The 27,822-nt window shown below is 35.9% G+C and overlaps 1 protein-coding gene across 1 annotated transcript in view; it reads left to right on the top strand.

The window, feature by feature from the left end:
* The window catches only part of LOC145331469 (pickpocket protein 28-like), a 60,329-nt gene that overhangs the window by 20,422 nt on the left and 12,085 nt on the right, over positions 1 to 27,822 (top strand). Inside the window, exons 11-19 of the mRNA XM_080176149.1 lie at positions 5,462 to 5,589; positions 12,893 to 12,969; positions 15,174 to 15,250; positions 18,688 to 18,751; positions 20,427 to 20,479; positions 23,261 to 23,343; positions 23,697 to 23,808; positions 24,309 to 24,413; positions 25,011 to 25,116. Coding sequence (XP_080032275.1) covers positions 5,462 to 5,589; positions 12,893 to 12,969; positions 15,174 to 15,250; positions 18,688 to 18,751; positions 20,427 to 20,479; positions 23,261 to 23,343; positions 23,697 to 23,808; positions 24,309 to 24,413; positions 25,011 to 25,116 — 805 coding nt within the window. The remainder of the gene's footprint in view (positions 1 to 5,461; positions 5,590 to 12,892; positions 12,970 to 15,173; positions 15,251 to 18,687; positions 18,752 to 20,426; positions 20,480 to 23,260; positions 23,344 to 23,696; positions 23,809 to 24,308; positions 24,414 to 25,010; positions 25,117 to 27,822) is intronic.

The raw sequence follows: 27,822 nt of genomic DNA, 5'->3' as shown, positions 1-27,822 counted from the left end.
CTCAAGGGGCAATCTCTTCCCAGGTGGTCCCACACGTAGGTTGCTTCCCCAGTGATGCAGGACAGCTCAGAATGGGGACACTCTAGGGTCAGGTGGTCAGACTGGGACTCCACCCGTCCATCCTCCACCACATAGGTCTCCTCCTTGACCAGCAGCCGTCGCTCCTGGAGCACTAATTCGTTGCGGTATAGCTGGCCCTCAAAGTGGACGTCCTCCCCCTCACAACCCACCCCCTCGGGGCTGTTGACGAGGGCGCCCACCATGTCGATGGTGAAGAACAGGGGATGGTTCAGCTGGAACGTCAGTGGCTGGGTCTTGCCTGGCAACGTGTAGACTCGGTTCCTGGCCAGGTCTCGGCACGCTTCTGGGTCTATCTTGGTTGGCCTCATGAGGGTGGGGACCGAGGTCACCTTGAGGTGACCCCATACTCCACACCTGAATGTCCACTGGGACACGGTGAGCTGACAACTGTACCCAGTGGTTTCCCTCACCTTGACTTGCTGCAGGACGTGTACTTCATGGCCAAGGGGCACCTCTTGGTGTAGGGGCTCCGTGTTACACATCTTTTCTTTATTGTAAGACGTGACATGGGTGGGGTTGGCACAGTCCCACCCCACCAGGACGTAGCTGGTTGTAGGCCACACGGCTGCCAGCAGGAGGCCCCACAGGACCATCCACCAATGGGAGAGGCTTCCAGGCAGCCATCTTCCTCGTACACGCGGCTGGGGATCTTCAGCTCTGGTCACGGCTGCTTCTTGGGACTGGACACGGCTGGGCTGCTCCTGGCTAGATACAAGTTTCCATTGAGCGTTATCTGTATGCGGCCGGGGCACCCCGATACCCTCCCCAATGACAGACTGGCAAGCGACTGGCACTTGCCTGGGTGTCGGCTCCCCTAGCCCTAAGTGCTCCCTTCCCTTGTCCAAAGCATGCCCAGTGGCATGGGGCTGAAGTGCATGTGGCACAGGCTCGCCCTTACTCACTTCCCTCCCCTGCCCTAGGAACTCAGGTGCATGGGGCACAGGCAAGTCCTTATTTTCCCAAATTTCAATCTCCCCAGCCTCTGGTGCAGGGGGCACAGGCAAGGCTGGGTTTTTACAATATCTTGGATACAACACATTTAACAAATTCAACTTATCCTGATGTTGAGCAGCTGGGTTCCCTTGGCTGGCAGGGGGCTCTGGATGGCATGTAGCTGGGCTCTCCCTGCAGGCTGGTGGCGCTGGCTGACTGGGGGTGACGGGTGTCACCCCTTCCTCTGGGACCGCTGGCTCGTTCCAGGACTCAGGTCTCTCGGTGGCGGCGACGGTTGTCGCCCCAGACATCAGGTTGGAGGCTGGCTCGTTCCAGGATCCAGGTATCTCGGTGGCGGCGACGGTTGTCGCCCCAGGCACCAGGTGGGAGGCGCTGGATAGCACCCCCCCATCATCCCAGGTGGCGACGCCGGGTGGCGTCCCATACATCGATGCAGAGGTGCTGGCTAGCACCTCCTGCCTCTCCCGTTCGGCGGCTGCCAGGACCTCCCCATACACCGTCTCAGAGACGCTGGGCAGCGCCCCTCCACTCTTGCTGGGTAGGCTCAGTCGGGCAGGTTCCATCATGTTGAGGCTAAAGGGCTGGGGCCTCAGCACCTCTGGCTCGGCTATGTTGTTGGGCTGTATCAGCTCTGGCCCCAGATGGTTAAGACTGAAGCCTAGGCCAACCCGGTTGGGTTCAGCCGCGCCGCCCAGTACGTTGATCCTAGCTGGGACAGTCCCAAACTGCGGCATCCCATCGGCTCGGTCCGCAGCTCTGGGGGCGGCTGCTTGCTGTGGTGGTGCTGGGGGCGCGCTCCCTTCCATGTGGGCCACTCTGCTGGGCTTCCCTGGAGGGGCACCCTTGTCGGCGGTGCGCCTGCGGCTGGCTACCTGGGCCCAGTCAGCTCTACAATCGGCCGCCGTGTGACCGTCATAGTGGCAACGCTCACACTTGGCAGAACGGTCACGGCGTGGCTGGGTGCGTCTCTCCTCTAGGCTAACTTCCACAGGCGTTGGGCAGTCTCGAGCTCGGTGGCCTCTCCCCTGGCAGCGGTAGCAGCGGCCTGGAACCTTGTCATCTGGAGCGACCTTCCCCATCTGGTGGAGACCCGGAGCCAAGGAGCCAATCTCCATTGGCTCCGACTCGTCATATTGGGGCAACTGGATGCAGGCAGATCCAGTCAGCCCGTCGGTCGAGTCCACTAAGCACACACCTTCCTTCAGCTGCTTAGTAACCATGGTCACGGTGAACATGGCCTTACGAGTGTACTCAGGTACACTCGTAATTTCATGGTTCATCATGAGGCGTTTTACATTGGCGTTACGAATTCCACGATTTAATTCGTCCACCAACAACTCAAGATCCTCATGGTTGTAGGCGTCCCTATACAAGGCGCACTTAGTTGATATGTACGCTTGTATAGGTTCTGTCGAGTGTTGCTTGTAATCCCTAAACGCTTGTTTAAGCGTTTGGGATTCAAAAGCAGGGCGAAATAGCAATTCACACTCGGTCTTGACCTGTTCGTAGGTCAAGGCTTGGCCTGCCTCGCCAAACAGATGGGACGCCATTTCCGCTGCTTGCCCTACCAGTGACAGTAGTAGGGCGTTGCGGCGGTTGAGGGAATCATGAGGTGGCACGCGGTAAGCCGCCCATGACATCTCAAGTCTGCGGATATGTGCCGACCAGGATTGCTTGGGCGGCCCTCTAAACTCCGGCAGATTGCTCAGCATCAGCTTGCGGTACTCGGCTGGGGCCGGCTGAGGGTCATCCTGGAGCCATCCTGGGGCTTGGTCACCTCCTGGGGCTTGATGCTGGTCCATTGGGTCAACGGTGAAACGGCGGGCACAAAGTTATACAGTACTAAAATGAATGGTTTGTCACTTGAGGCTTCCTAGCCTAACAGCCAACACTGTTTGTATCACTAGGTTGGGAGTTTAGTTGCAAAGATATAACTTAGCTGTACTTATCACTAGTTAGGTGTTGAGGTTGTAGGGTAGGCTGGTAGAGGTAGATAGATGTTGAGGGTCTGAACTGCTGTCAGGAACTGATTGGGTTTTCCTTTATCACACTAGAGCTAGAAGGAAAGAAACTTGCAATTCTTTATTTGCTAAAAATACCCCTGTTAAATGCTATGGAGTAGCTCCGCTCCGGTGTGAGTGTGTGTGTGTGTGTGTGTGTGCGTGGAATCTCCTGTCCTTGTAACGCGCGTCCGCGCCGTCAAATCCGCGCACACGGGGAAAACGCGCTCTCACCCCTCAACTCGCTCTCTCATTGGTCCGCTTCGTCCGTTGGATTTATGATATTTTCCGCACTCTGTTGCGCTACCCGTGAATGGCGCTCTGTGTGTCCGATCGCTAGCCCCACACTACAGATGGACTTAGTCTAGTGTGGGTAGGAAGGGGGAAGCGCGTGAGGGGACGGGGGTAACTCCGTCCGTTCCCCCTGTGAGGGAGGGGGGTAACTGTGTGCTGGTGTAATAGGGCCTTTTCTTCTTAATCCTAGGCTTATCTATTATATCACCCTGATTGTATTTGCCTTCAATGGAGAGGGGCCCCTCCCTTTCCCTTGGAATAAGGGGTGTATTGTTGTTGTGCTGTGGGCTTGAGATTGTTTTGATTGTATATCAGGGTCTTTATTATATTACATCTAGCTTCTATTTTTGTCCTTATCACAATTGCATAACAGATTTGTTTACCAACTCTGTTCTATTTTTAGCTGTTATCACAATACACAATAATCCAAGCCTGTTCTATTCTTAGATTTATCACAACACAACAATTTGTTTGCCAAGCTTTGCTCATAAATCTATTGTTTGGCCATCACACTAGGGTGGTAATCCCTGCAAATGTGATATAATATCTGTTTTCTAGATGGGTGGCTGCGTTGTAGCTTCTCAGGATACTCGGAGTTGACGTAGTTTTTCTCTGTTCTGGTGCACTACACTCGTATGTTAGCTCGCAGCTTGCAGCTATGTGGCATGTTTCAGCCTATCGGCGGCAGGGAATGTCCCGTCCTGCTAGCGCCGCTGATCCAAATCCGGCTGATGGCGGCAGGGAATGTCCCGTCCTGCTAGCGCCACTGGTTCGGATCCTGCTATTTCTTGCAGTAAAGTTGGCCTATTTCCAGCCGTTTACACTTATTTGGCTTGTTTCAGCCGGTCCGCAGGCCTGTTTCAGCCCTTTTGGCGCTCAATTCTCCGTTAGATATCAGCGCTGCTCGCGGTTATTCGTCAAATTTCGCTGTCTCGCTTCCACAACTGCCGGATGCAGAGTTAAACTTTGCTGTCCAGGGTGGGTAATTCAGGTTGCTTGCGTCAGTTTTGCCAGATTCACTGCTGGGAGTACCTTAGCCTCAGATGCGCGTCTGCTCTACACTTGTGGTTCGCCGTAATCTCACACAGCTGTCACCAAAGTTGTGGTATCCGCCGAGGATAAATGGCAGACACCGGAGTTCAATTAGATTACGGCAGTGTGACAGACGTGGACACCTTACTATAGAGAAGCTACGCTTCTCTAGCTTTCACTAGATAATGATCAACATCTATTTTCAGTTGTCACTTTATTGAAGGTTTAAAAGATACTGAAGCTATATACAACAAACAATAATTACATGGATAGGAATAAATAATCATAACATCAAAGCATAAATAATACATATACAATGGTCAGTTTGGGCAATAATGATCCCCCATCCCTGAAAAGGGTGGGGGAGAATTAAGAATACAGTTAACCATAATAAACATGACAGATTCAATCATTAATTCTAAGCGTAGGGAGGGGGTCACTAGACCCCTTCCCCAGGACTCGGGGGAGGGCCATTGACCCTCCACCGAACCCCAGATCAGGGGTGCCATAGGCATGGCTCACGGTTGCCGAATACCACAATATTATTAGCCTTGAGTGACCATGGTACGATATATTGTTGCCAAGGTAGAAGGGATAGATTACTTGATTTTAGGGAAAAAGAGTTTTTATAATAGTATCATAGTATCAGTAGTATAGTAAGATCATTTCCTGGTTTTTTTGAGAAGCCCTTTATAGTGCCAATGAAAATGACGTCATATTGTCTTCCTTTAAACATAAAATCTGTATTTTTCAACCAGGCATGTCAGAATATTTTTTTTGTTGATAATTACATATTCGTTTATTCCTGAATATTGTGTAAGAAAAAAGAATAATGTTGTTTGTATGATTTGATTTTGATTACACATTGGGTGAATATTATGCACTAGCGGCTACGCCCCTACAAGCCTCTAATGCCTCTACAGATAATACAATAAAAAAAATGACGTCATACAGTACAAACGACCAATGATAAGCCATTTAATTTTGATTGGCCAATGGTAAAATTTATACTGAAATATCATTGGTCATGTGTATAATTGTAAGACGCCATTTTTATAGGCACTATATAAAGCTGCTTTAAACATTACAATCTTTTTCAGTCCTGTGACGATATGTTTATCTACTCTAAGTGGAACAGTTCTACGACATGGACACATGGAGAGAATAAACGAGATTTTGGTACAGATTATGGTATCTGTTGTTGGTATACTCCACAGCTAAATTTCAGGTATATTATATAGATTATGGTATCTGTTGTTGGTATACTCCACAGCTAAATTTCAGGTATATTATATAGATTATGGTATCTGTTGTTGGTATACTCCACAGTTAAATTTCAGGTATATATGACTCTTCTTGAAGTTAAATAGTAATTAAAGTATTCATGATCTTCGCTACTTGTTGATTTTACCATCCTTGTAATTCTATAATCCTAATTGATAGAAATTTATAGATAGAATGTACATTTTATATATTAAGCAAAATATTTTGAAGATCAAATAGTTCAAATATAAGGAAAGGATAGAGATTATAACTTTTAAAAATTAAAATAAGATGGAAGTAAGTTTTTTTTTTTATTTTATGCCTAACCACTGCAAAAAGGCCTATATGATTATATTTTTTCAAATTTATTTTTTTAATAAGAGGGGGGGTTCTGTGGTCTCTAGACACTTTATGGGAAATGAAAACATTGTTTTATGCTATATTTATAACTGAATCTTTGATCGTTAAAACATTTTAACATCTTATACTCTTACATAAAAGCTAAATTTAGTACACAGGCGTTAAAGGATCAAAACCTTTTGTTATTTAAAGATTTAAAGACAAAAGAGGCATGGGTCAATTTTTATACTATGTATGTATCGCTTCGTGTTATAGACAGGTTTTCGAGGGTATTAAATGAAAAAATAAGAATATAACCAGTTTTGTTAGAACCTAGGGGCCGAAGGCCCGTCCTATCAAAATTGTTATTAATTTTATAATTTTTATTTCAATGTTCTTGGAAAATTGACAGTTATACAATGCTATTCATGATTTTTTATTGTGGTTGAGAACCGGTTCTATTCCAGCGGATATAAATGAGATGAGAAGCAATACTGGAATATTTGTTCCTATCATTGAAATAATGTTTATGCAATATTCTTAGAAACTGTTAACATTCAGCAGAATAAAAAACATCAGAAATGGATTTTAAATTCTAAGAAACAGTTGTTGCATAGTCTCGCATTTTTTTTGGGGTGGAAATACGAGGATTTTAATAATTGGTTTCTTTATAATACACTAGCGGCTACGCTCCCTATAGGTCTCTAGGGGCACTTGAGGAGGGGGGAGTCGAATTTGATAACCCAATTTCTTGTTTTAGATTTTAAAAGAAAAAGTAAAAAAAAATTTGGGACGTAATATGTACTATTTCTAATTTTAGTTTAAAAAAACAATCCTTTCTGTAAATTAATTTTAGAAAAGAAATATAAGAAAAGACAATGAGGCTTAGTGGTGGTGATTCAAACTTAAAATCTTTGTCAACCATGTTAGTAAAATATTTATGTTGCCATTTCTAGGAAGCGCAGCTTTACAATTTTGCTTCCCCCATAGGAAGTTGAATTTGACTACAGATATTACAAGTTTATCAAATACATACATTTTAATTTCATAATTATATCTTTAATATTTTGCATAAGCAAGTTCATTGGGTTATTTTAGTTGTATTTTAATTTGAAAATAAGAAACAATCGAAATATTTGAGGGTATCTAGGCGATTAAATGTTAATACCTGTAAAGAACCATTATGAACACAATGACCATAATAGTTAGTGTGTTACTTCCCCCCCCCCCCTTATATTTTCCTTATTAAAGTAATACCATACCATAGAGTGATCAACACAGTTTAATTAAACATAATATTTTTATTTGATAAGTCCAATCCACAGTGTTTCATGTTATAAACAATCTTCAGTTGGTTATAAATAAAAAGACATGATGCTTTAATGAGCATAAATTTTATACTGTTTATTAAAAACAAAAGATGATTTTTTTCCTACAGTGGAGGTAAGGAATAAGTGCGGGGGGGGTGATTTTGCATAATAAAAAGGGAAAGGTGGTGAGGTATTTAAATTTTAGCATTTAACTATGACTAATGTTTCTTATTTAACACATAAAAAGGCAATATGTACTTTGTAGTAATGAATATTAAAGTAATAGGATGTTTACTTGTGTAGCAGGGGATCTCGCTAACCGCTGAAGTGATATGGTTCTCCTTTACAGTAAAGCTTCTATATGTTATGGAAGGTTTATAACTATTTGAATTAAACTCCTATCCTAATTCTTTCCCCCCCCCCCTCCCCCCCCCATTTTTCTTTTGTTATTAGAGGCCTCTAGGGGCGTAGGCACTAGTAGGATATATATTTACCCACATAACAGCTGTATAAAGATAATATTTCTTATACCCAAATAAAAATAAATCTCTTTTAGTGTCCCGCTTCTATACTTAAAGTATTACTATGAATGTGATTGTATATAGTATATACAAACAAGGATGACAGCGTTGATTTAATGCGAAGGTCATGCAAATAATCTTAAAGTAGTTTTAGAGGCATTATATATCAGACGTGTTGTGTACGTTGGACTGTTCATTACACTAGTACCCAAATTTTAAAACTTTGGGTAGTTTTATCAAATTGTAATTGGTTGGTTAATTGATTAATTGAGCTCCAAACATTTCAACTACTAGTTTTAATCTCTATAGAGTAATTTTGGGATCATACATCAATTTATTTTTGATTAATTTTTGTGTTTTAAAAAAAATAATACGATATACCTTGCGTAGGAGTCTCTATTCAAGAGAAAACAAATTTCGATTTATTGTGATTTCTCTTGAGAGGGTGGTGGTACCCTCCCACAAAATAGTTAAAAGCCTTCCCGGGAACTATGAGAAGGTACCCTGTTAAGGAAAACCCGATCGGTTCAGCGGTTAGCGAGATCCTTCGGTACAGACACACAGACACACAAACATCCTGTTACTTTAGTATAAGGATACCAGCCGTGTTCTCTTTATGTTATTCTCTGCTTGATTTATAATTTTTTTAACTTTTCTTTTTAAAAGCGAAGCTTTTCTATAATTAGGGTCAGTCCGTCCGTCCGTCCGTCCGTAACGGATAGCTTTTTTCGCTAATTAAGGCATGTTAGAATTGTCCTATTGATTTCAAACTTTGTATGGTGATTCCTGTAGTAGTTAGGTACGATTTAGAAAGCGTAGCAACTCTATAATCATTACCAGAATGTCCGTACGTCCATTTTAAACATGTTGATTTTTTTACTTTTTTAACAACAAATTTTTATGTGATCTAATAATCCGATTGATCTGATTTTTGGTATACTGATTCCTGGGACAACAAAGTACAATATTATAAGCGAAGCAACTCTATAATCAAGTCCTCAAAATGTAAGTGTGTCCATAAACATTATTCTGTATCAACTTACAATTTTGCTTCGACATTTATACATTTATATTCTGATTATTCAGTTCTGACACTATACAAGTGTTAGTGTCCGTTTGTCCTACCGTTTCAGTGCTTCGCTTATATGGATGTTGTCATCCTTGTTTTTTAAAAAGCAGCTGTGACCTTCTAACATCTTAATTGATAAAGTTTACTTTTGTCTGCTAGAACTTGGGTCATTCAGCAATAGGGCAAGAAGGTATACATTTATAGATTTATTTTTGTAGGGAATGTTGACATTTGTATATAATAGAGTAGCTTTGCTACCAAAAAAGGAAAATAATTGTACATTGCATATAAGGAAATGAAAAATATATCAAACAAATAACAATTTTGTCCAAAAGTAGCAATGCAATAAAAAGCTAATAATATTTTATTTTTATCTAGTGGCTACGCATTAGAATAAAAAGCTCAAGGGAGTACAAGCTTTTTTATTTTGGGGGGGGGGAATTTTTAAGGGGGGGGGGTAATTTGTTTTTTTTGGGGGGGGGGCAAATTTGTTTTGCCCCCCAAAAATTTTTACCCCGGGTGTAAAATTTGCTTGGAGGGGGGGGGGGGTAATTACGCCCCCTGAAATCTGTTGACAGGGGTAATTTAATAATGTAAAAAGGTACCTACCTAATTATGAAATACTATTTAATATTTTGTATTAAAAATGCGCGCAAAGCATGCCAAATTTTAAATGTGGGGGGGTAAAATGAAAAAAATTTGGTGGTGCCTACGGCACTTCCAAATTCGTTTGGGGGTAGTAATCACCACTTTACCCTCCCCCCTTGGACGTCCTTGAAAAAGCTAGAGGGGGTTTTGGTTAAATAACTGTATCTTCTGCCGACTCTCAATTGGGTTTTTGAAAAAAAAACAATGATGTAAGTTATATTAACACAGCCAAGTAGCAGAAAACAATTTGATAGCAGACGAAAAAGGTCATTGACAAAAGGAGGGAGGTAGTTTTATGTATATCCATTTATACTTGGCTATGCGATATCTTTTCAGCTATCAACGAGATACCTCGCTACAGACAGACACACTGACACAGTCATCTTATTACTTTTATATAAGTAAGAAAATATTATGTTTCTTTGCTTTCAGCAACCTCAGTAAAGTACATTGAGAATGGATAATTTTTAAAAATAAAAATGTCTTTTTTAATCAATATCTATAATTATATGGAGAAAAAATAATCTAATTAGACGTATGTAAATATTATTTTTGTACAAAATAAACTTTTTACAATGCACAATAATAAAAGAGCTATGCATTATCATATTTTTATTAAAATGTAGAATAAATCACACAAAAAATAATAGGAAATGCAGCACTTTTATAGATTTATTTAATTTGAATAAATATTTTACACGTCCTGTTGGTAACCCGTTTGATTGAACAATAAATTTATAGTATAGATATATAACCAAATAACTACCTGGATCCCCCCGTTAAGGATCTTTTTCGTCTACTAGCAAATTGTTTTCTGCTTTTTTGTAATAATTTTCCCGACACTATTTGTTGATTTTCAAATACCCAATTGAAAGTCAGCACAGGGTCCTTAGGAAGGGGACATGCAGTTATTTAACCCCTTGCCCCTCTAGTGTTTAACTCTAATGATTTAACAACTTGGTTATCCATTATAAAATCAATCAAAAAGAATACGTGCAAAACCTTAGTGCTCAGTTAAGTTCATCAAAAGTACAAAGAGTCCGCTTATTAATTATTTAATGATCAGAATAGGAGTAGGATGGTAAACAATTTATCAATAACTCCCATGAATAAATATAAACAAAATTCAGGACTAGGCGTCCGCAACCTTATTTACCCGCATTTTTAGCCGCAACCGCCCGCCCATTTTGGATAAACAACAGCCACACCGCTAAAATACATCCTAATAATTATCTGCCACCGAGCCCTTTAACAATTGCAAATTTTGTAAATGTGCAATTAAATGATATTGTTTATTGATAAAAGTGAACGATTTTTATCTAGTATTTTAATGAAATCATAATATTGTATTTGGACCACATGAACTTTAAAAAAATAAAGGGAGAAGTAGTTTGTGCTTGTATTGCGTAAAATCCGTGAGTTAGCTTCAGTCGAAAGCGATTATTAAGTCTAATTGTTAATAAATACCATGCGTGCATCCAACCATTTAATTATTTTAACAAGTCACTTATACAATAATAATACTTTGGTTTTAAAATCTTTAATGGTGAGTTACCAAAAAAATCAGATTTGTTTTCTTCTTCTAAAAATATTGTTAAATATCTTTGGAAATAGTTATGATTGTTAAAGTTAGAAGGAATTATCATACTTTGTTTAGCTTATTCAGTTTAACTTTATCTATCTAAAAGGTTAACTATAAGTATACAAACTGTATAAAAAATTACAATGATTACAACAGCCATAAGCAGCAAAGCACAAATTAAAGCGTGGAGGAACTTAACGGACAAATTGGTTATAGATTAGCGACTCTACTGACAAAGTACCATATAGGGAGGGGACATTTTATTACACCAGATCCCAAAGTTTTTTATCAACGTTCTCTTATTCTTTGTCTATGGGCACTTTATTGGTTGTTTCATGAAGTTGAGTGTTCAAATGTTTCAACCACTAATAGTAATTTGCAGAAAAGGGTAATTTTAAGTATCATCATTGGGGAAGTATATCAATTGATTGGCCATTGTCTTATTCCTTTATATCCATTATATGGAAAATACCATTACATAAAGTAAAGCTAAAATTAAGATAAACCAAAGTTATAATTGAATGCATCAAGAAGCGTTTGTGTGCATTAGGCCAGGGATAAGACAATGGCCGATAAGTTGATGTACATCTCCAATGATGAAACACAAAATTACCCCTTTGTACAATTCAATTGTTTGAACGCTCCACTTAGTGAATCTCAACCATTAAAAAGTCTCCAAAGTTGTTAAGCCAAGGAATAAGAAAACGTTATTACAAAACTTTGAGGACTATTGTAATAAGCAACCCATTGTCCTCTCTCTCTCTCTCTCTCAAGGGCATTATGGCTATTGCAATGGCCTGATACTATATAGTTGACCATCACTATAAGAAATTAACCTTCCAATAATTATAAAAAGCTTCCCTGAAAAGGAAAAACAATTAAAATAATTTATCGATGCACACATCTTACCTTTTACATTAGGATAATTCTAACTTTAAAATCAAAGCTTTTTTATAATAAGAGTTTGTTCATCTAACGATGCTGTGAGTATTGGTGCAAAAAATATGACGTAACAAAAAAAAATAGCCAATGAGAGGCCGTTATTGACCAATGGCGGCAATGGTAGTGGACTCTCATTGGCTAATTTTTTTTGTTACGTCATATTTTTTGCACCAATACTCACAGCATCCATCTAACCGACAGTAATGGTTATTTCTCACCGTTAATCAGGAATTATAAAAAAAAAATAGAAAGCGTAGGAACTCTATTGTCGTTGCCAGAGAGTCAACCGGTCTATTTAAAACACGTTGCTTTTTTTATTTTTTTGACTGCAAATTATTTTCTATAATATATGAATATCCTCTTCATCTGAGTTTTGCAAAAATGTTTCTTAAGAAAATAATTCATAAAGCTTATAATCAAAGCTTATCTATGATTAGGTCCTAAATATAAGTATGTCCTTAAACAGTATCCTGTATTTAATCAATTTTATTATTGAGTTTTGACACTCTAATGCTCGCTTTTATGGATTTTGTCGTAGTGTTCTTACCAAAAAAAATATCAAAGTATGATAAGCCATGCGAGCTATATTGTTGTTTTGGTCCTAGGACAAAAGCAGGAGTGCCAAACGTCGGAGTGGACGCTTAACCTAATCTAACCATCTTATAGGTTTTTAATTGCCTAACCCATGGGGGTGGCTTATTTTTATATTTTTATCTTCATCTAACCTAGCCTGTTTAGAAATACTTAATTAACTTAATTGTTTAGGCACTCCTGAGTTTGTCCACTCCAATGTTTATCACTCTTGCGTTTGTCCTGGAACCGTTATTTTTACATTGTTTGATATTGTTTGATTTTAGTGCCATACCCTACGGACCTGATACTGACTGGAACTACTGGTTTGGAACTGTCACGAAAGGCGCAAAAACTGGAAAAGGTTAGAATTTAATTACATATTATTTTGCACAGTCTGGTTATGGTTAATTTATGTAACTGAAATATTTATGTAACTTAGAGGCCTCTAGGGGCCCTTGAGGTGGGAGTAGGAAGGCGGAAGTCGACCCCCACCATACTTTTTATTGTAGGGTTAAAAATAAAAAAATAAGGACCCTTGTACGAAGGAAAGCTCATTAAGTCATTGTTTGGTATTTCTTTTATAGGGGTGATTTCTATTGGGAGGATAGGGGTTTCATCCCCCCAAAATAGTTATAAATTTTCCCAGGACATGTGAGAAGCTACACTATTAAGAATATCCATATCGGTTAGCCAGATCTTATTGTAGGGTTAAAAATTAAAATAAGGCACCCTTTTACGAAGGGAAGCCCATTAAATCATTGTTTGGTATTTCTTTTATAGGGGTGATTTCTATTGGGAGGATAGGGGTATCATCCCCCCAAAATAGTTATAAACCTTCCCAGGACATATGAATAGCTACACTATAAAGAATCACCATATCGGTTAGCCAGATCTTTCTGTACAGACAGACAACACACACATCCTGTTACTTTTATATAAACATATGATATTTAATTGTTATTTCTCTTATTATTATAATTGTTTTGAAAGATAAAAAGTTAATTGATAAAGGAAACTTATCATTTATTTTCATAAGATTAAACTAAAAATAGATTAATAAAAATTTCCATAGAAGTACTTATATAACCTGGATGACAACATCCATAAAAGCAAAGCACTGAAACGGTAAGACAAATGGACATTAACACTTGTATAGTGTCAGAACTGAATAATCATAATATAAATGTATAAGAGTCAAAGCAAAATTGTAAGTAAATTTGTTAAAAAACTGCTTGATTCAGGATACTGTTTATGGACATACTTTACATTATACTTTGTTGTCCCAGGAATTAATATACCAAAAATCAGATCAATCGGATTATTAGATCACATAAAAAAAGTAAAAAATGCACATGTTTAAATGGACGTACGGACATTTTGGTGATGGTTATAGAGTTGCTATATTTGAAAACGATAAAACGAAAAAATTAACGAAAAAAGCTTTTCGTTACGGACGGACGGACGGACCGACTCTAATTATAGAAAAGCTTCGCTTTAAAAAAGTATTTTAGAGGAAAATATTTGTTATATATTGTCAAAAAATTGTCATTTTGGTAGATTGTCGTTCTGTATAATGGTCCACAGGACGTATCTTTATAGTAGAGTAGCTTCGCTTCTGAAATGAATAAGTGGGTTCTAAATTTAAAGTAACTTTACATTTACAGTAAGAGATATAAGTTTTCCGGAATTGTAATGTAGGGAGTAGATTTGAAATCTGCATCAAATTTTAAGGATTTTTTATAAAATTCGTTTTTTGTATAATTCTTTATCTAAAAGCGGAAATACAAATTAAGTTAATTAATTTTGGCATCTGTGATTGGTGGATTTAAAAAATCTGCGCTCTGATTGGATGTCGTACATCATTCAACCAATTAGAGCGCAGGTAGTTTAAAATCCACCTATCCTATTGGTCAAAATTAATTAACTTAAAATGTATTTTCGCTTTTAGATAAAGAATTTTACAAAAAAAACGAATTTTATAAAAAATCCTTAAAATTTGATGAAGATTTCAAATCTACTCCCTACATTAAAATTCCAGAAAACTTATATCTCTTAATTTACAGTTCCTATTTCTCCTTCTCGAGTTGTTATATGTTTAATTTAAGTTAGTTTGACCTAACAAAGGCATTTGATAAATTATTATTTTCTTGCTTGAAATTTTACGTTTGTACATTTTTCTTCAACATAAGTCTGTCCGTACGTTGTTCCGTTCCATTTTTTTAATGTTGATAGCAGAGCTTCTCTATAATTTACTTTGTCTGTCCGTCTTTAACGCTAAAAAGGAACTCTGTTGCTATTTAAGAGATAGATACCTGTAATTTTCGGCGAAGGTCCCCAGTATCAATGATCCTCCAGTAAAAATTTACTTTGTCCTTTGCACTGGCAGTCATGCATAAAAAAAAGACATAAATACTTATTTATCATAAAGGTTTCGTGATTTTATGAAAATTACCCTATTCTCTTTTCTATATCAACTGAACATCATCTCTATAATTCCCTTTGTCCGTTTGTCCATCCAGGATTTTTTGTGTTCCGCTATTTATGATCCGTGTTTCTTTGTTTCAGACAACGGATTTTCTGTGCTGTTTGATATAGAGTCCTATGATTACGGGTACTATGATGAAGGCAGTGAAGGTCTTAAGGTAAGAATATCATCATCATTGAAGCTGTAAATTTAAAAAGTATCTCAAAAATCAGCCATGTAATGTCATAATGAGAGAGATGAGAGGGAAAAAAACCCTAAAATAGAGATGGATTATCCCTCATTTTTATGACGTCACATGGCTGATTTTGAGACACTTTGTAAAGTTATTGGAAGCTTCAAAGATAAAAAATATACTAAAACAAGCATGACAACATCAATAAAAGTGAATCGAATGGTAGGACAAACGAACATTAGCACTTGTTAAATGTGACAACTTATTAAGCCGAATAGTAATTTATATGTCTAAACATTAATTGTCAAAATTGCTATTATACAGGGTATAGTTTAAGCTTCGCTTAAATATTATAACATATTGTCCTAGTAATCACTATTACAAAAATCATATTATATCTATAAAAAGAGACGAAAGGACTAACAAAATTTTTGCTATAATTTATTAAATCTTGTAGGAGTATCTAAACTTTTTATCGCTTTAAAGATGAAAGTATCATTATGGAAAATAAGATTAATATAGAATTCTTATTATACTTGAACGTAAAAACCAAATGATTTATTACAAAAGTGGAAATAAAATTGTAATGTAAAATATAATCCTTTTAGAATACAAATATACACCTATTTCAGAGCAGAGGGGTTTGATGAGGAAAGTATTTTATTAAGTTGGGCTAAATAGGGTCTAGAAAATACAGAGGTGGATTCTTTTTAAAAAATTTGCCCCACTAATTTGCCGCTTAGTGGGGCAAAATTGTTTTCGTGAAAAATCCACCAAAAACACATTAAAAATCTACAAAAATTAAACAAAATCATAGAAGGGCTCAAAAACTTTAGGTACTTTGATTATCATTGATTGAATCCAAACTATTTTTGCCAAAACTTTTCAACTAATACTTTTAATTCATTGCATTGATGGGGTCATAGACGTCCAAGCTTATTTTTGGGGGGGGAGGTAAAATTTCTTTTAAGGGGGGGGAATTCGTTTTTGGGGGGGGTAAAATGGCGCAAATTTTTTTTAATCCCCCCCCCCCAAAAAAAAAAAAAAAAAAAAAATTTTACCCCGGGGGTAAAATTTGCTTGGGGGGGGGGGGTAATTACCCCCCCAGAAATCTGTTGGCAGAGGTAAATTTAGTTTACCACACCCAAAATTTACCCCCGGGGTGAGATTTTTGGGGGGAGGTAATTAAAATTTTATTAAATAGTTAATATTAAAAATGCGCTCGAAGCGCGCAAAATTTTTTTTTATTAGAGATTTTTTATTTTGAGGGGGGAGGTAAATTTTAAATGGGGGGGGGGGGGGTAAAATGAAAAAAATTTTAGGGAGGCCTACGGCACCCCCAAAATCGTTTAGGGGGGGTAATCGCCCCATTAGCCCCCCCCCCCCTTGGACGTCTATGGATGGGGTAATTGTGTTTATAATCATTGAGGATATTATATAAATTCATCGACCACTGTCTTATCCCTTAGGATTCATGATAGAATCCCAGAAGGTTATTAGCTCCAAAGGCCTCAAGGAGATACGAATAAGTTTCAAAGTTGCAAGGAGACATATTATCAGACCAAATAAAATCTATAGTGTAGCTTCGCTGATAAATCTTATATCTATCTTTCGAAAAGTAATTTAATTTTTGAAAATAAGTAATCAATAGTTTAAATGATTTTTAATAAAAACTTGATTTTTTATTCTCATCATATATAATTACTGAAATTTTTATGGTTGCTATAGAAACCATTTAAACATATAACCAAAAATTTAAAAATTAACGTTATAGTTCTTTTGGATCAGTTATCGAATGGTTTTAGGTTAGATCTGCTGCGAATTGTTGCAAAATGGATACTAAATTTAAAAAATAAACACCTCCAGCTTAAGATTGATAGAACTAAAAAAATTATAGAAATTACATTGCTGAGATTTTTTTGTACTGCCTGCAGCTATCATTTTCCATTTTCTACCCCATCCCCCTCCCTCCTCCTTATTTTTTCAATTCTAAATTTCGGGGGTTTGTAGTTTTTTTTCTTTCTTTCTATACATAACCCAATATAACCAAACAAAACCTGACATAAAAAAACGAAAGCACCCTCCCTCTCTTTCCGTTTTTTAAATTTAATTTAAAATAAGGTGGGAGTGAAGATTATCCGTTAGAAGCTGCGACAAAAAATACTATTTCTTACTCAATTTAAAAAAGGGATCAACTGCAGTTCACGGTAAAAATTCCTGGTAACGAATATTTCCAAAAATCTATGAATTTTAAAGGCTGCTAGCTGCTAAACGGCTGAACGTACATATCATACCCGCACACCATTTTAAGCGGTATAAGAAGGCTTACAAATAATCTGGAATAGCCAAGATCCAATCATGCACAGGGAAAGCTTCACTGAAGAAAAAACGCGTAAATTAGGTCTTTCTTTTTCGTGCATTTCTCTGCACTGCGAGATAATTATGCATTATTGATTTATGGCTATTCCAGATTATTTGTAGGCCTTCTTATGCCGCTTAAAACGGTGGGCGGGCATGATCTGTACGTTTAGCCGTTTGGCAGCTAGCAGCCTTTAAAATTCAAAGATATTTGGAAATATTCGTTACCAGAAATATTATACCGTGAACTGCAGTTGATCAAAAAAAAGTATATTTGACTAATTACTTTTCATCTTTTATTTTATTTTACTATTCTAATTTTAAAAAGTATTACGCAATCAAATTTGGATTAGATGAATTTTCATACTTACACTTTGAGACACATAAAATAAGATTTATTTTGTAAAACCATTTTAGGAAGACTTATCTTTCTAATACAGACATGATAGCAATATCCCATAAATTGCTATGCGGTTATCCAACCGTGTAGGGAGGCAAAGTGTTTTTTTTTTTAAATCAGCCATGTGACGTCATAGAATGAGGGATTATCCATCTCTTTTTTATGAAGTTTCTTTCCCACTTCTCCTCTCATCTCCCTCAATTTTATGACGTCACATTGCTGGTTTTGGAGACAATTTGTCCCCTAACCAACCACACTTTAATTTTAAAAATTATTAGAGAAAGGGAACGATTTCAAACTTTACGCTGCGAAAAAGAACGATAAATTGTTGTTGAACCATAATGACGATAAACAAAATTCACCCTTCTATATATAGATTAGAATTAGATTAAACCAGAGCATGAGAGAACGTGCTTATAAAACTTTAGGTGCCAGTACAATTTTCAGTCTACAGTTTATAGTGTTGCTACTCTATAACCTCAGTATGTCCAAACGTCCATCGATGGTGAAGTAAGATAAATAAGTTTTAAAACAGTTTTTTTCCTATAAAATGTAGACTTATTAACATAAATCTCCTTGCGTATTTTTGATATTTTAAGCTTATGCAACAGCCATACAAAATGTATTAAAATTAAATAATGTAATAATTAAATATTATTTTTAGGTTGCTATAAACCACCATCTTGACATGCCTATTATGCGACAGAGAGCTTTCCACGTGGCACCAGGTATAATAGTTATCTATCACATCGTATTATAGACAACTTTCCGCGTATAGTAAAATTATGGGATTAAAACCCCTCGGGCCTAACAGAACTGGTATTGATTTTAGGATTCGTAGAAATAATACTGTAATACGATGCCATGCTTGATTTTTTCGGTTCTAATTTAGCGGGTATTAATCGGTTTTAAAGTCATACTTGGAAATAATAACTGATTAATAATTCTACTAATATATTCATTGAGGAAAATGAATATATTTTTGATCGTGTCTTTCCTTCAATTACGTACCAACTATGAATATAAAATCCATGTATAAAAGTAGCAGGATGCTTGTCTGTCTATTCGTGTGAAGCAAAGGAGCTTTCCAACTGCTGAACCTTTTCCCTAACAAAAATTACGCTCTAAAGTGGAGTTTAGACCAACCATTTATACATGTTTTATAAAACTTTGGGTACTAGTGTAATAATCAGCCCAATGTTCCCTTTCTACCTGCATATTTGTACTATGTTACATCTTTGTTGCATGATAGTAGAAGTTGGTGATCATAACTATTTTCGGATATCTTCAAACTTGATTTACCTCCCCCCCTCTTTTTTCCTTTCCCTATTTTTGGCGTCATTCTTGAGTCTACAGGTGTTTATACAAATGTGCCAATTTAATTTTTTTTTAAATGACATCTGTTTAATTAAGCTTTTTTTAGGTACAGGGAAGGTTTTTAACTATTTTGGGAGAGCGTATCTCCACCCTCCCAATTTAAAATCCCCCCCCCCCCAATTTTTTTTCTCAATATTTCTTATTAAAACTCAAATTAAAAAGTAGAAGGGCGGTTGACTATTTTCAGATATTTATTACCCGTCATCTTGTTGCATAACATTTAAAAATCTCGACCACTTCAAAAACAATTCATTAGTAGTTAGTACTCCAATGAATGCGCATTTTCTAGGAAGCTAAAAAACCAGGGCGGGAGAGGTCAATGGGATATTTATTACACTAGCCCCCTAAAGTTTTATAATAACATTTTCTTATTCGATAGCTTAAGAACTTTGGGGAGTTCCAATGAATTTTTATTGGTTGGTTTATTAAGTTTAGTATTTAAAAGTTTCAACCACAAATTATAATCTACCAAAGAAATAATTTTTTGTAACAACATTGGGGATGTACATCAATTTATCGGCCATTGTCTTATCCCTTTAGATTCCTGATAAACTTTAAAAACTTTACCTAAAATTACGTTCGTTCTGTTTAGCATGTAAAGTTTTCACAAAAATGTGAAGAAATAATCAAAACATTCTTAAAATTTAAGTAGATAAATTGCCTCAAATTAAATGAAACATTTTATAGCCTAGCATTATTCCGTTATTTACTATCCTGGTACGTAAAGTAGTAAGGTTTTTTGTCTGAAACTTAAGATCTCAGTAATTACTGAACCGATTGCTTTCTCTCTTTGGGGATATCTTCACATTGGTCCATTAATGGTTTTAGGCCAGTCTATTTTTATATTTAAATCTATTTTATGCTATTTTCTAGCCCCTCTCGTCTCTCGAATACAGAGCCCCTAGAGGCTAGGGGTAGTAATTAAAATTGTTATTCTTCACAAAAAAAAAACTTTAGATATCTAATTTATTGTTATGTTGTGAAAACACTTGTTACGGTCAAATAAAATGTGAAATTAAATTTCAGGAACAGAAAATCAAATTCCAATCACCCCGACGTTGTATACAGCTAATAGACAGGTTATTTTTTGTGTTTTTTATTAGCAAAGCTACTTTACAAGTTTGTATGTCTGTCTCCATTGCACTTTGTAAATATTTCACCTTACAAATAGTAAAAGTTTGATTTAGAATAAAAAACAACAATGATATAAAACAGAGAAGATGATTAAAGTCCCTCCACAGATTATGACCAATGAGAGGCCAGCATAAATTTTACCATTGGTCAATTACAGTGTATATTGGCCTCTCATTGGCTATTCTATCGTATAAAGTCATAATCTGTGGAGGGACTTTAATCATCTTCTAAAACAGATTGATCTAAAGAAGTATTTCATGTAAAGTTTAGACTGTGTAAGTTTTGCAGAGACTGTATAGCCAAAACACTGTTTACGCAGGGATAAGGGATGGGAAACATAGGAAAATATTATTTCAGGCCTATTTCAAGCCTAGGCCTAAAAAAACAGTTATGGGATGGTGCATTAGTTCGTTATCAACGCAAATGAAATAGCTGAGTGTGTGTGAAAATTTAAAATACATTTCATTTATAAACAACAAAATGAAAATTTGTAGCTACCCACTTTCCAAAAAATAATCCCTCTATTTCTGTTTTTTATATAGGTTATTTTTTTAATGTAAAACTCTGGGCAGATTTTATAATTAAGCTGACGTTATCTAACACCATTTTTATGTTATTTCTTATTTTTATTTAGAAGCAGACGATGTTTTTGCCGCGTTTTTTATATCTCCATCCGCCAATTGTCAATTGGTTGATACAAAACAGGCCGATCCTTATTGGTTTAGAGCGATAGCTACTTGGGAGCGTCCCCCAGTGACGACATTGGTAAAAGTTGCAATATCCCTTTCAAATCTAGGCCGGGACCTAATTAATGGCCAGGTTTCCTATCCCTTATCCCTGTGTTTACATAATAATTTGGACAATTTGGGCTAAAGTACGGACAACCCCTAATTTTAGAGACATAAACATGAAGGAGTAGAGGGATACACCCCACCTTTCCTTACTATTATTAGGAACTATAAAAGGAATGAAAATATTACCTTTGATTGAATATTAAAGAGACCACGATTTTGACTATTTAGATACGTTTTATATGTTTTAATTAGACAATAATAGAATATTAAGATTGTGAACATTAACTTTAGCTAATTCAACATTAAGCTTGTTCTAAAAGAATGCTTTAAGGAGTCTGAAAGTATAATAAGTCAGTCATAGTTAAATATCATACAATCCTTTAAAGCATTAAGATCCCAAAGTATTCATCACAATTTTTAATAGAAATGTACTGCAATCTAGATAACAGTGTTCACATTGGAGGTCAGATAACAATTGACAGTAATCAAATGTAAACAAAGATCAGCTGATTATAAAGCATGGTACAGCTGGTGTGGGATTGCCGCAAAACTCATTATGTCGTCTTCTTGTGTAGAAATAATATTATAAATCAATAATTTAAACAAATATAATTTTGTTACAGGAACATGTCTGTTTCCTATAAACATCCAAACCTTCTTTTAATCCCCCTGGAAAAATGCTCCCATAGAGGGTTATACATGTCCTGTCTTTTTGTTTTAGGGGTTGGGTGGTAAAAAATTTGCGCTTTCTATCCCCTATGAGTCCAAAATCTTAAAAATAAGTAATTTGTGATTTTCTTTTTTGCTTCTCAATCTTTCCTTTTTCGTTTTGTTTCAAATATTGGAAAAAAAGGAATATGTACACTAAAAAATCATGAAATAAAAAAGGTTTAATCCTTAACAAATTGTAAAATAATTTAAATTTCAAAGGAAATTTGGTTTATGTAATAATGTAATAAATGTACGTTTCCGATTATATCAAAAGAAAACATATTTTCATAGATTTTACAATTTTTTTATTTATTGCAAAATTATTTTGCAGTCTATTGATAATTTTGTTATAATCTTTAATGTTATTTTAACAAGGACATTTATGTGCACAAAAAGTATTAGAAATAGAATAACAAGGATGACAACATCCATAAAAGCGAAGCACTGAAACAGTAGGACAAACGGACATTAACACTTACATAGTGTCAGAACTGAATAATCAGAATATAAATGTATAAGAATCGAAGCAAAATTGTAAGTAAGTTTGTTGAAAAACTGCTTGATACAGGATAATGTTTATGGACATACTTACATTTTTAGGACTTGATTATAGAGTTGATTTTCTTATAACATTATAATTTGTTGTCCCAGGAATCAACATACCAAAAATCAGATCAATCGGATGATTAGATCATTTAAAAATTTGTTGTTAAAAAAAGTAAAAAAATCAACATGTTTAAAAGAGACGTACGGACATTCTTGTTATGATTATAGAGTTGCTACGCTTTCTAAATCGTACCTAACTACTAAAGGAATCACCATGCAAAGTTTGAAATCGATAGGACAATTCTAACATGCCTAAATTAACAAAAAAAAAAGCTATCCGTTTGTGACGGAAGGACGTACGGACGGAGCGACCCTAATTACAGAAAAGCTTCGCTTTTAAAAAGGCATTTTCGACTTACTAAATGTATAAGTATACTGTATATGTATGTAATACAGATAACTACCAGGATCCAGTGTTGGGGACCTTTTGCGTTTGCTAGCAAATTGCTTTCTTCTCTTTTGTAGCAACTTGGCAGTATTAATAATTTCGAAGCTATTGGCTAATATTCAAAGACCCAATTGAAAGTCGGCACAGGGTCCACGTAGTGGGGACCTACAGTTATTTAATATTGAATTATTCTGCTGATTAGATAATGAAAATCTTAATTGTTTCAGGTGTTAAGCCGTTTCACACCGACCCAGCGGGATTGCTATCAAGAACATGAAATAGATCTCATGTACCTCCCTAAATCTAGAGGGTAAGTCATACAGATTCTCCTTACATAAGGGATTAATCACAAGAAATTTGTGAAAGTCTGGTTCAGTTGCAGAAGCAGCAGTTGAAAATCCAATTATCCCAAATCCCAAATACTAATTAACAAAATCACCCCTTGTGTAGATTAAAATCATTATTGGAAAAGTTTTAACACTTCGAGTTTGTATAAACCAATCAAGATTTGATGAAAAGCTTTTAGGCCAACAAATAAGAGAACTTAAATGAAAAATAGTAATGTTTTTTTTTTATTTTAAAGTTAGCATGTTTTTCCATCTATTTATTTTAAAAAATACACTATTCTAAGACATGACTGAAATGATAATGAAAAACTTCTAGGTACCGTTATGAGATGTCAAACTGTCTGTTCGAGGCGGCCTTTGAACAAATACTGGAGGTCTGTGACTGCGCCCCTGGATTTCATATGGAGGGTGGCGACCTGGCCATAAAGGTAGTTCGATAGACAGACAGACAGACGGACAATTAGACAGATAGACAGATAGACAGATAGACAGATAGACAGATAGACAGATAGACAGATAGACAGATAGACAGATAGACAGATAGACAGATAGACAGATAGACAGATAGACAGATAGACAGATAGATAGATAGACAGATAGACAGATAGACAGATAGACAGATAGACAGATAGACAGATAGACAGATAGACAGATAGACAGATTGATAGATAGACAGATAGACAGATAGACAGATAGACAGATAGACAGATAGACAGATAGACAGATAGACAAATAGACAAATAGACAAATAGACAGGTAGACAAACATACAGACAGATAAACAGACAGATATACAGATAGATAGATAATTATATAGACAGACGTAAAAACAGACATACATACAGACAGACGGACATATAGAAAGGATAGATAGTTTAGATACATGATATACATGACAATAGAAAAAACATAATTTTTTATTATTTTAGAAATACCAAGTATGCATGGGAGCAAAGCTGGCTTGCTCTAATGAAATACTAAACAGAATGGGACAATATAATCTTGTTATGGATACTGTCGATAATCAAACAAAGGTAAAGATGTATTTTATTTATTGGTGATTTTTATTGAATCAATTTTAAATTTTGAGTGTTTGAGCAACTGTGAGGATCAGATGAATGAGTTTTTTTTCTACCTAGGAATGTTTAAGTTACTGTGAGGATCAGATGAATGATTTTTTCTACCTAGGAATGTTTGAGCAACTGTGAGGATCAGATGAATGATTTTTTTCTACCTAGGAATGTTTGAGTAACTGTGAGGATCAGATGAATGATTTTTTTTTATCTTGGAATGTTTGAGCAACTGTGAGGATCAGATGAATGATTTTTTTCTACCTAGGAATGTTTGAGTAACTGTGAGGATCAGATGAATGATTTTTTTATCTAGGAATGTTTGAGCAACTGTGAGGATCAGATGAATGATTTTTTCTACCTAGGAATGTTTGAGTAACTGTGAGGATCAGATGAATGATTTTTTTCTACCTAGGAATGTTTGAGTAACTGTGAGGATCAGATGAATGATTTTTTCTACCTAGGAATGTTTAAGTAACTGTGAGGATCAGATGAATGATTTTTTTACCTAGGAATGTTTGAGCAACTGTGAGGATCAGATGAATGATTTTTTCTACCTAGGAATGTTTGAGCAACTGTGAGGATCAAATGAATGATTTTTTCGTAACAACAAGTCTTTATCCAAACAAGAAAACATTCAAAGACAGGGAAGAATTCTGTATACTTGGTAAGTTATTCATTTTTAACAACTGTTCTATAAGTCTCGCATTGTATGTTTTTATAAACGAATGGACTGACCAATCATTGTTATACAGTTTTGTTTTTTTATGAGAACTTTTTAAAAGCAATTTTACCCCACTTATAGTTATCAGAATTTAATGATTAGTAGCTTATTAATTTACCCAAAAGTATCTATATTAATTTTTAGCTCTATATCTCAACTTTGAAGCGTTGTACTTTTAAAAAAAACGGAATATTTTTTGTTGTTCTATTAATTGTCTTAAAAAAACGAAGAAAATAAGCCAATAATCATTAAATTCTGATAACTATAAGTGGGATATAATTGCTTTCAAAAAAGTTTTCATAAAAAAACTGTATAACAATGGTTGTCCGTCCATCCGTAACAGTTAGCTCTTTTTGTTAATTTAGACATGTTAAAATCGTTTTTTTTCAAGCTATGGGTAATGATTCTTACAATAGTTAGGTAATATTTCTTATGACATCAAGGACACGGTTTTAAGCGCGCGAAGCATCTCTATAATTATATCCTAAAAATATAATTATGTCTTTGTACAGAATCTCGTATTTTTGCAATTTTATGTACAATTTGTTTAGACTTACAAATAAATGTTCTGCTTATTACGTTCTAACACTATACAACAGTTTTGTTCGTTTGTCCTTCCTTCTGATGTTGTCATCCTTGTATTCTCATTGTCTAAATTGAAAAATGATTTCAAATAATTTCAAGGAATAAAAAGCATGATAATTCAAATTGACCGTTCGCCCATTCATGATTTTTTGCTTCCATGTATGTTGTCTTCTTTGTTTATATCTTTTAAAGTCAAGAATGAAGACTTTTTAAAGTGTGTTGAAAAAATGTTCAGTTCAGTTCAGGCGCGTCTCTCTTTTGGACTGTGGAGTCCAGAGAATACGGCCACCCTGCTCCTCCATGAATTCCTTTTTTTGGCAAGTGCTTCAGCTTCTCCCCATGTTAATTCCAAATTAAAGAGGTCCTTTTCAGTGCTCCGCCTCCAGGTCATTTTTGGTTGTCCCCGTTTACGTTTACCAGTGGTGGGGTTCCATTTTAAGCACTTTTTTGGAAACCTATTTTGTTCCATTCTAAGCACATGTCCTAGCCACCTTAGTCTTTTAAATTTCACTTCTGCTTCAATACTATTGCACTTGGTCTTAGCATACAGCTCAATGTTTGATATTTTGTTTGGCCAGAATATTTTGCAAATTCTTCTTAGGCAGCTATTGTGAAATGCATTAAGTTGATTTGTTTCAGTTTTCACAGTTCTCCAGCATTCAGCTCCATAAAGAAGAACTGATTTCACATTGCTGTTGTAAAGTCTGATTTTTGTTTTCAGGGCAAGTTTCTTTGAATTCCAAACGTTGTGTAGACTGTTGAAAGCAACCCTAGCCTTATCAATCCTGGTTTTAATATCAGCTTTTGAGCCATTTTCACTGCTGATAACACTCCCCAAATAGGTGAATTTGTTGCTTTGTTTCAATTGTTCACCATTTATTGTTATAGTTTGATCAGGGTTTGTAGGTATATTCATAATTTCAGTCTTCTTGACATTAACAAAGAGCCCGACTTGTCCTGCGTATTTGACTAGTCTATCTGTCTTAGCTTGTAGATGTTTAATTGTTTCTGAAATCAGTGCCAGGTCATCAGCAAAGTCCAGATCTTCTAGGTGTCCTAGTATGCCCAGCTGGAGACCACGTTTTTTGTCCTCTGTGGTTTTCTTCATCACCCAGTCTATGACCAATATAAATAGAATAGGTGATAAAATGCATCCCTGTCTAACTCCAGTGCTTATTTTAAAGAAATCAGATGTCTTATTGTTTCCAACTGAAACACAGGCTTGGAAGTTGTCATAAAATTTAGTTATCATAATTATCATCTTTTCAGGTATACCATAACTTCTTAGTATTTTCCAGAGTGTTTGTCTGTGTATGGAGTCAAAAAAAATGTTGAAAAAATGTTGAAAAAATGAGGCTAATCTTATTTGTGTAAACAAGGATGACAATATTTGAAAGTAGCTCAACACACAAAAAAAATTATTAAATACTTAATGAAAAATAAAGTTGTAAATGGCATACTTATTGATAAAGGGAATCATCACTAAAAAACTTAAAAGATGTCTATCTTGATTTGCGAGTAAAAGTAAGAATATAAGTCAAATTCACTCTTAAAGTTCTAAATGAAATTTTAGAAAGACAGACATACATACATTATCATAGTATAGAATCGCCAATAAACACATAGAAAACAAAATAATCTTTTGATCAAACAAAAACATTTTAAGAAAGACAAAAACAATTCCAAAGAAGTGCTTTAGTGTGCTAATGTGGTATCCGCCTAGGTTAAATGGCAAACACCCGAGTTCAAATGACTACGGCAGTGCGAACAGACGTGGACACATATATTATAGAGAAGCTACGCTTCTCTAGCAATCACTAAGTAACAAACAGAGTCTATTCAGATGTTCCTTTATTCAGGGTCTAAGGTTTACTAAAGTTATATACAACAAACAATAAATACACAGATTGGAATAAGTAATCATAAACAGAATCAATATAAATACATATACAATAATCAGTTTGGGCAATAATGATCCCCCATCCCTGGAAAGGGTGGGGGGAATTAACAATACAGCTTAACCATAATAAGGCTGTCAAAATTTATCATTAATTTTAGGCATAG

The sequence above is a fragment of the Acartia tonsa genome, chromosome 11, assembly GCF_053477335.1.
Source record: "Acartia tonsa isolate MP-2025a chromosome 11, ASM5347733v1, whole genome shotgun sequence".
Taxonomy (NCBI): Eukaryota; Metazoa; Arthropoda; class Copepoda; order Calanoida; family Acartiidae; genus Acartia; species Acartia tonsa.
The sequence above is the reverse complement of the archived record's forward strand: the minus strand, read 5'-3'. Positions and strand labels throughout refer to the sequence as shown.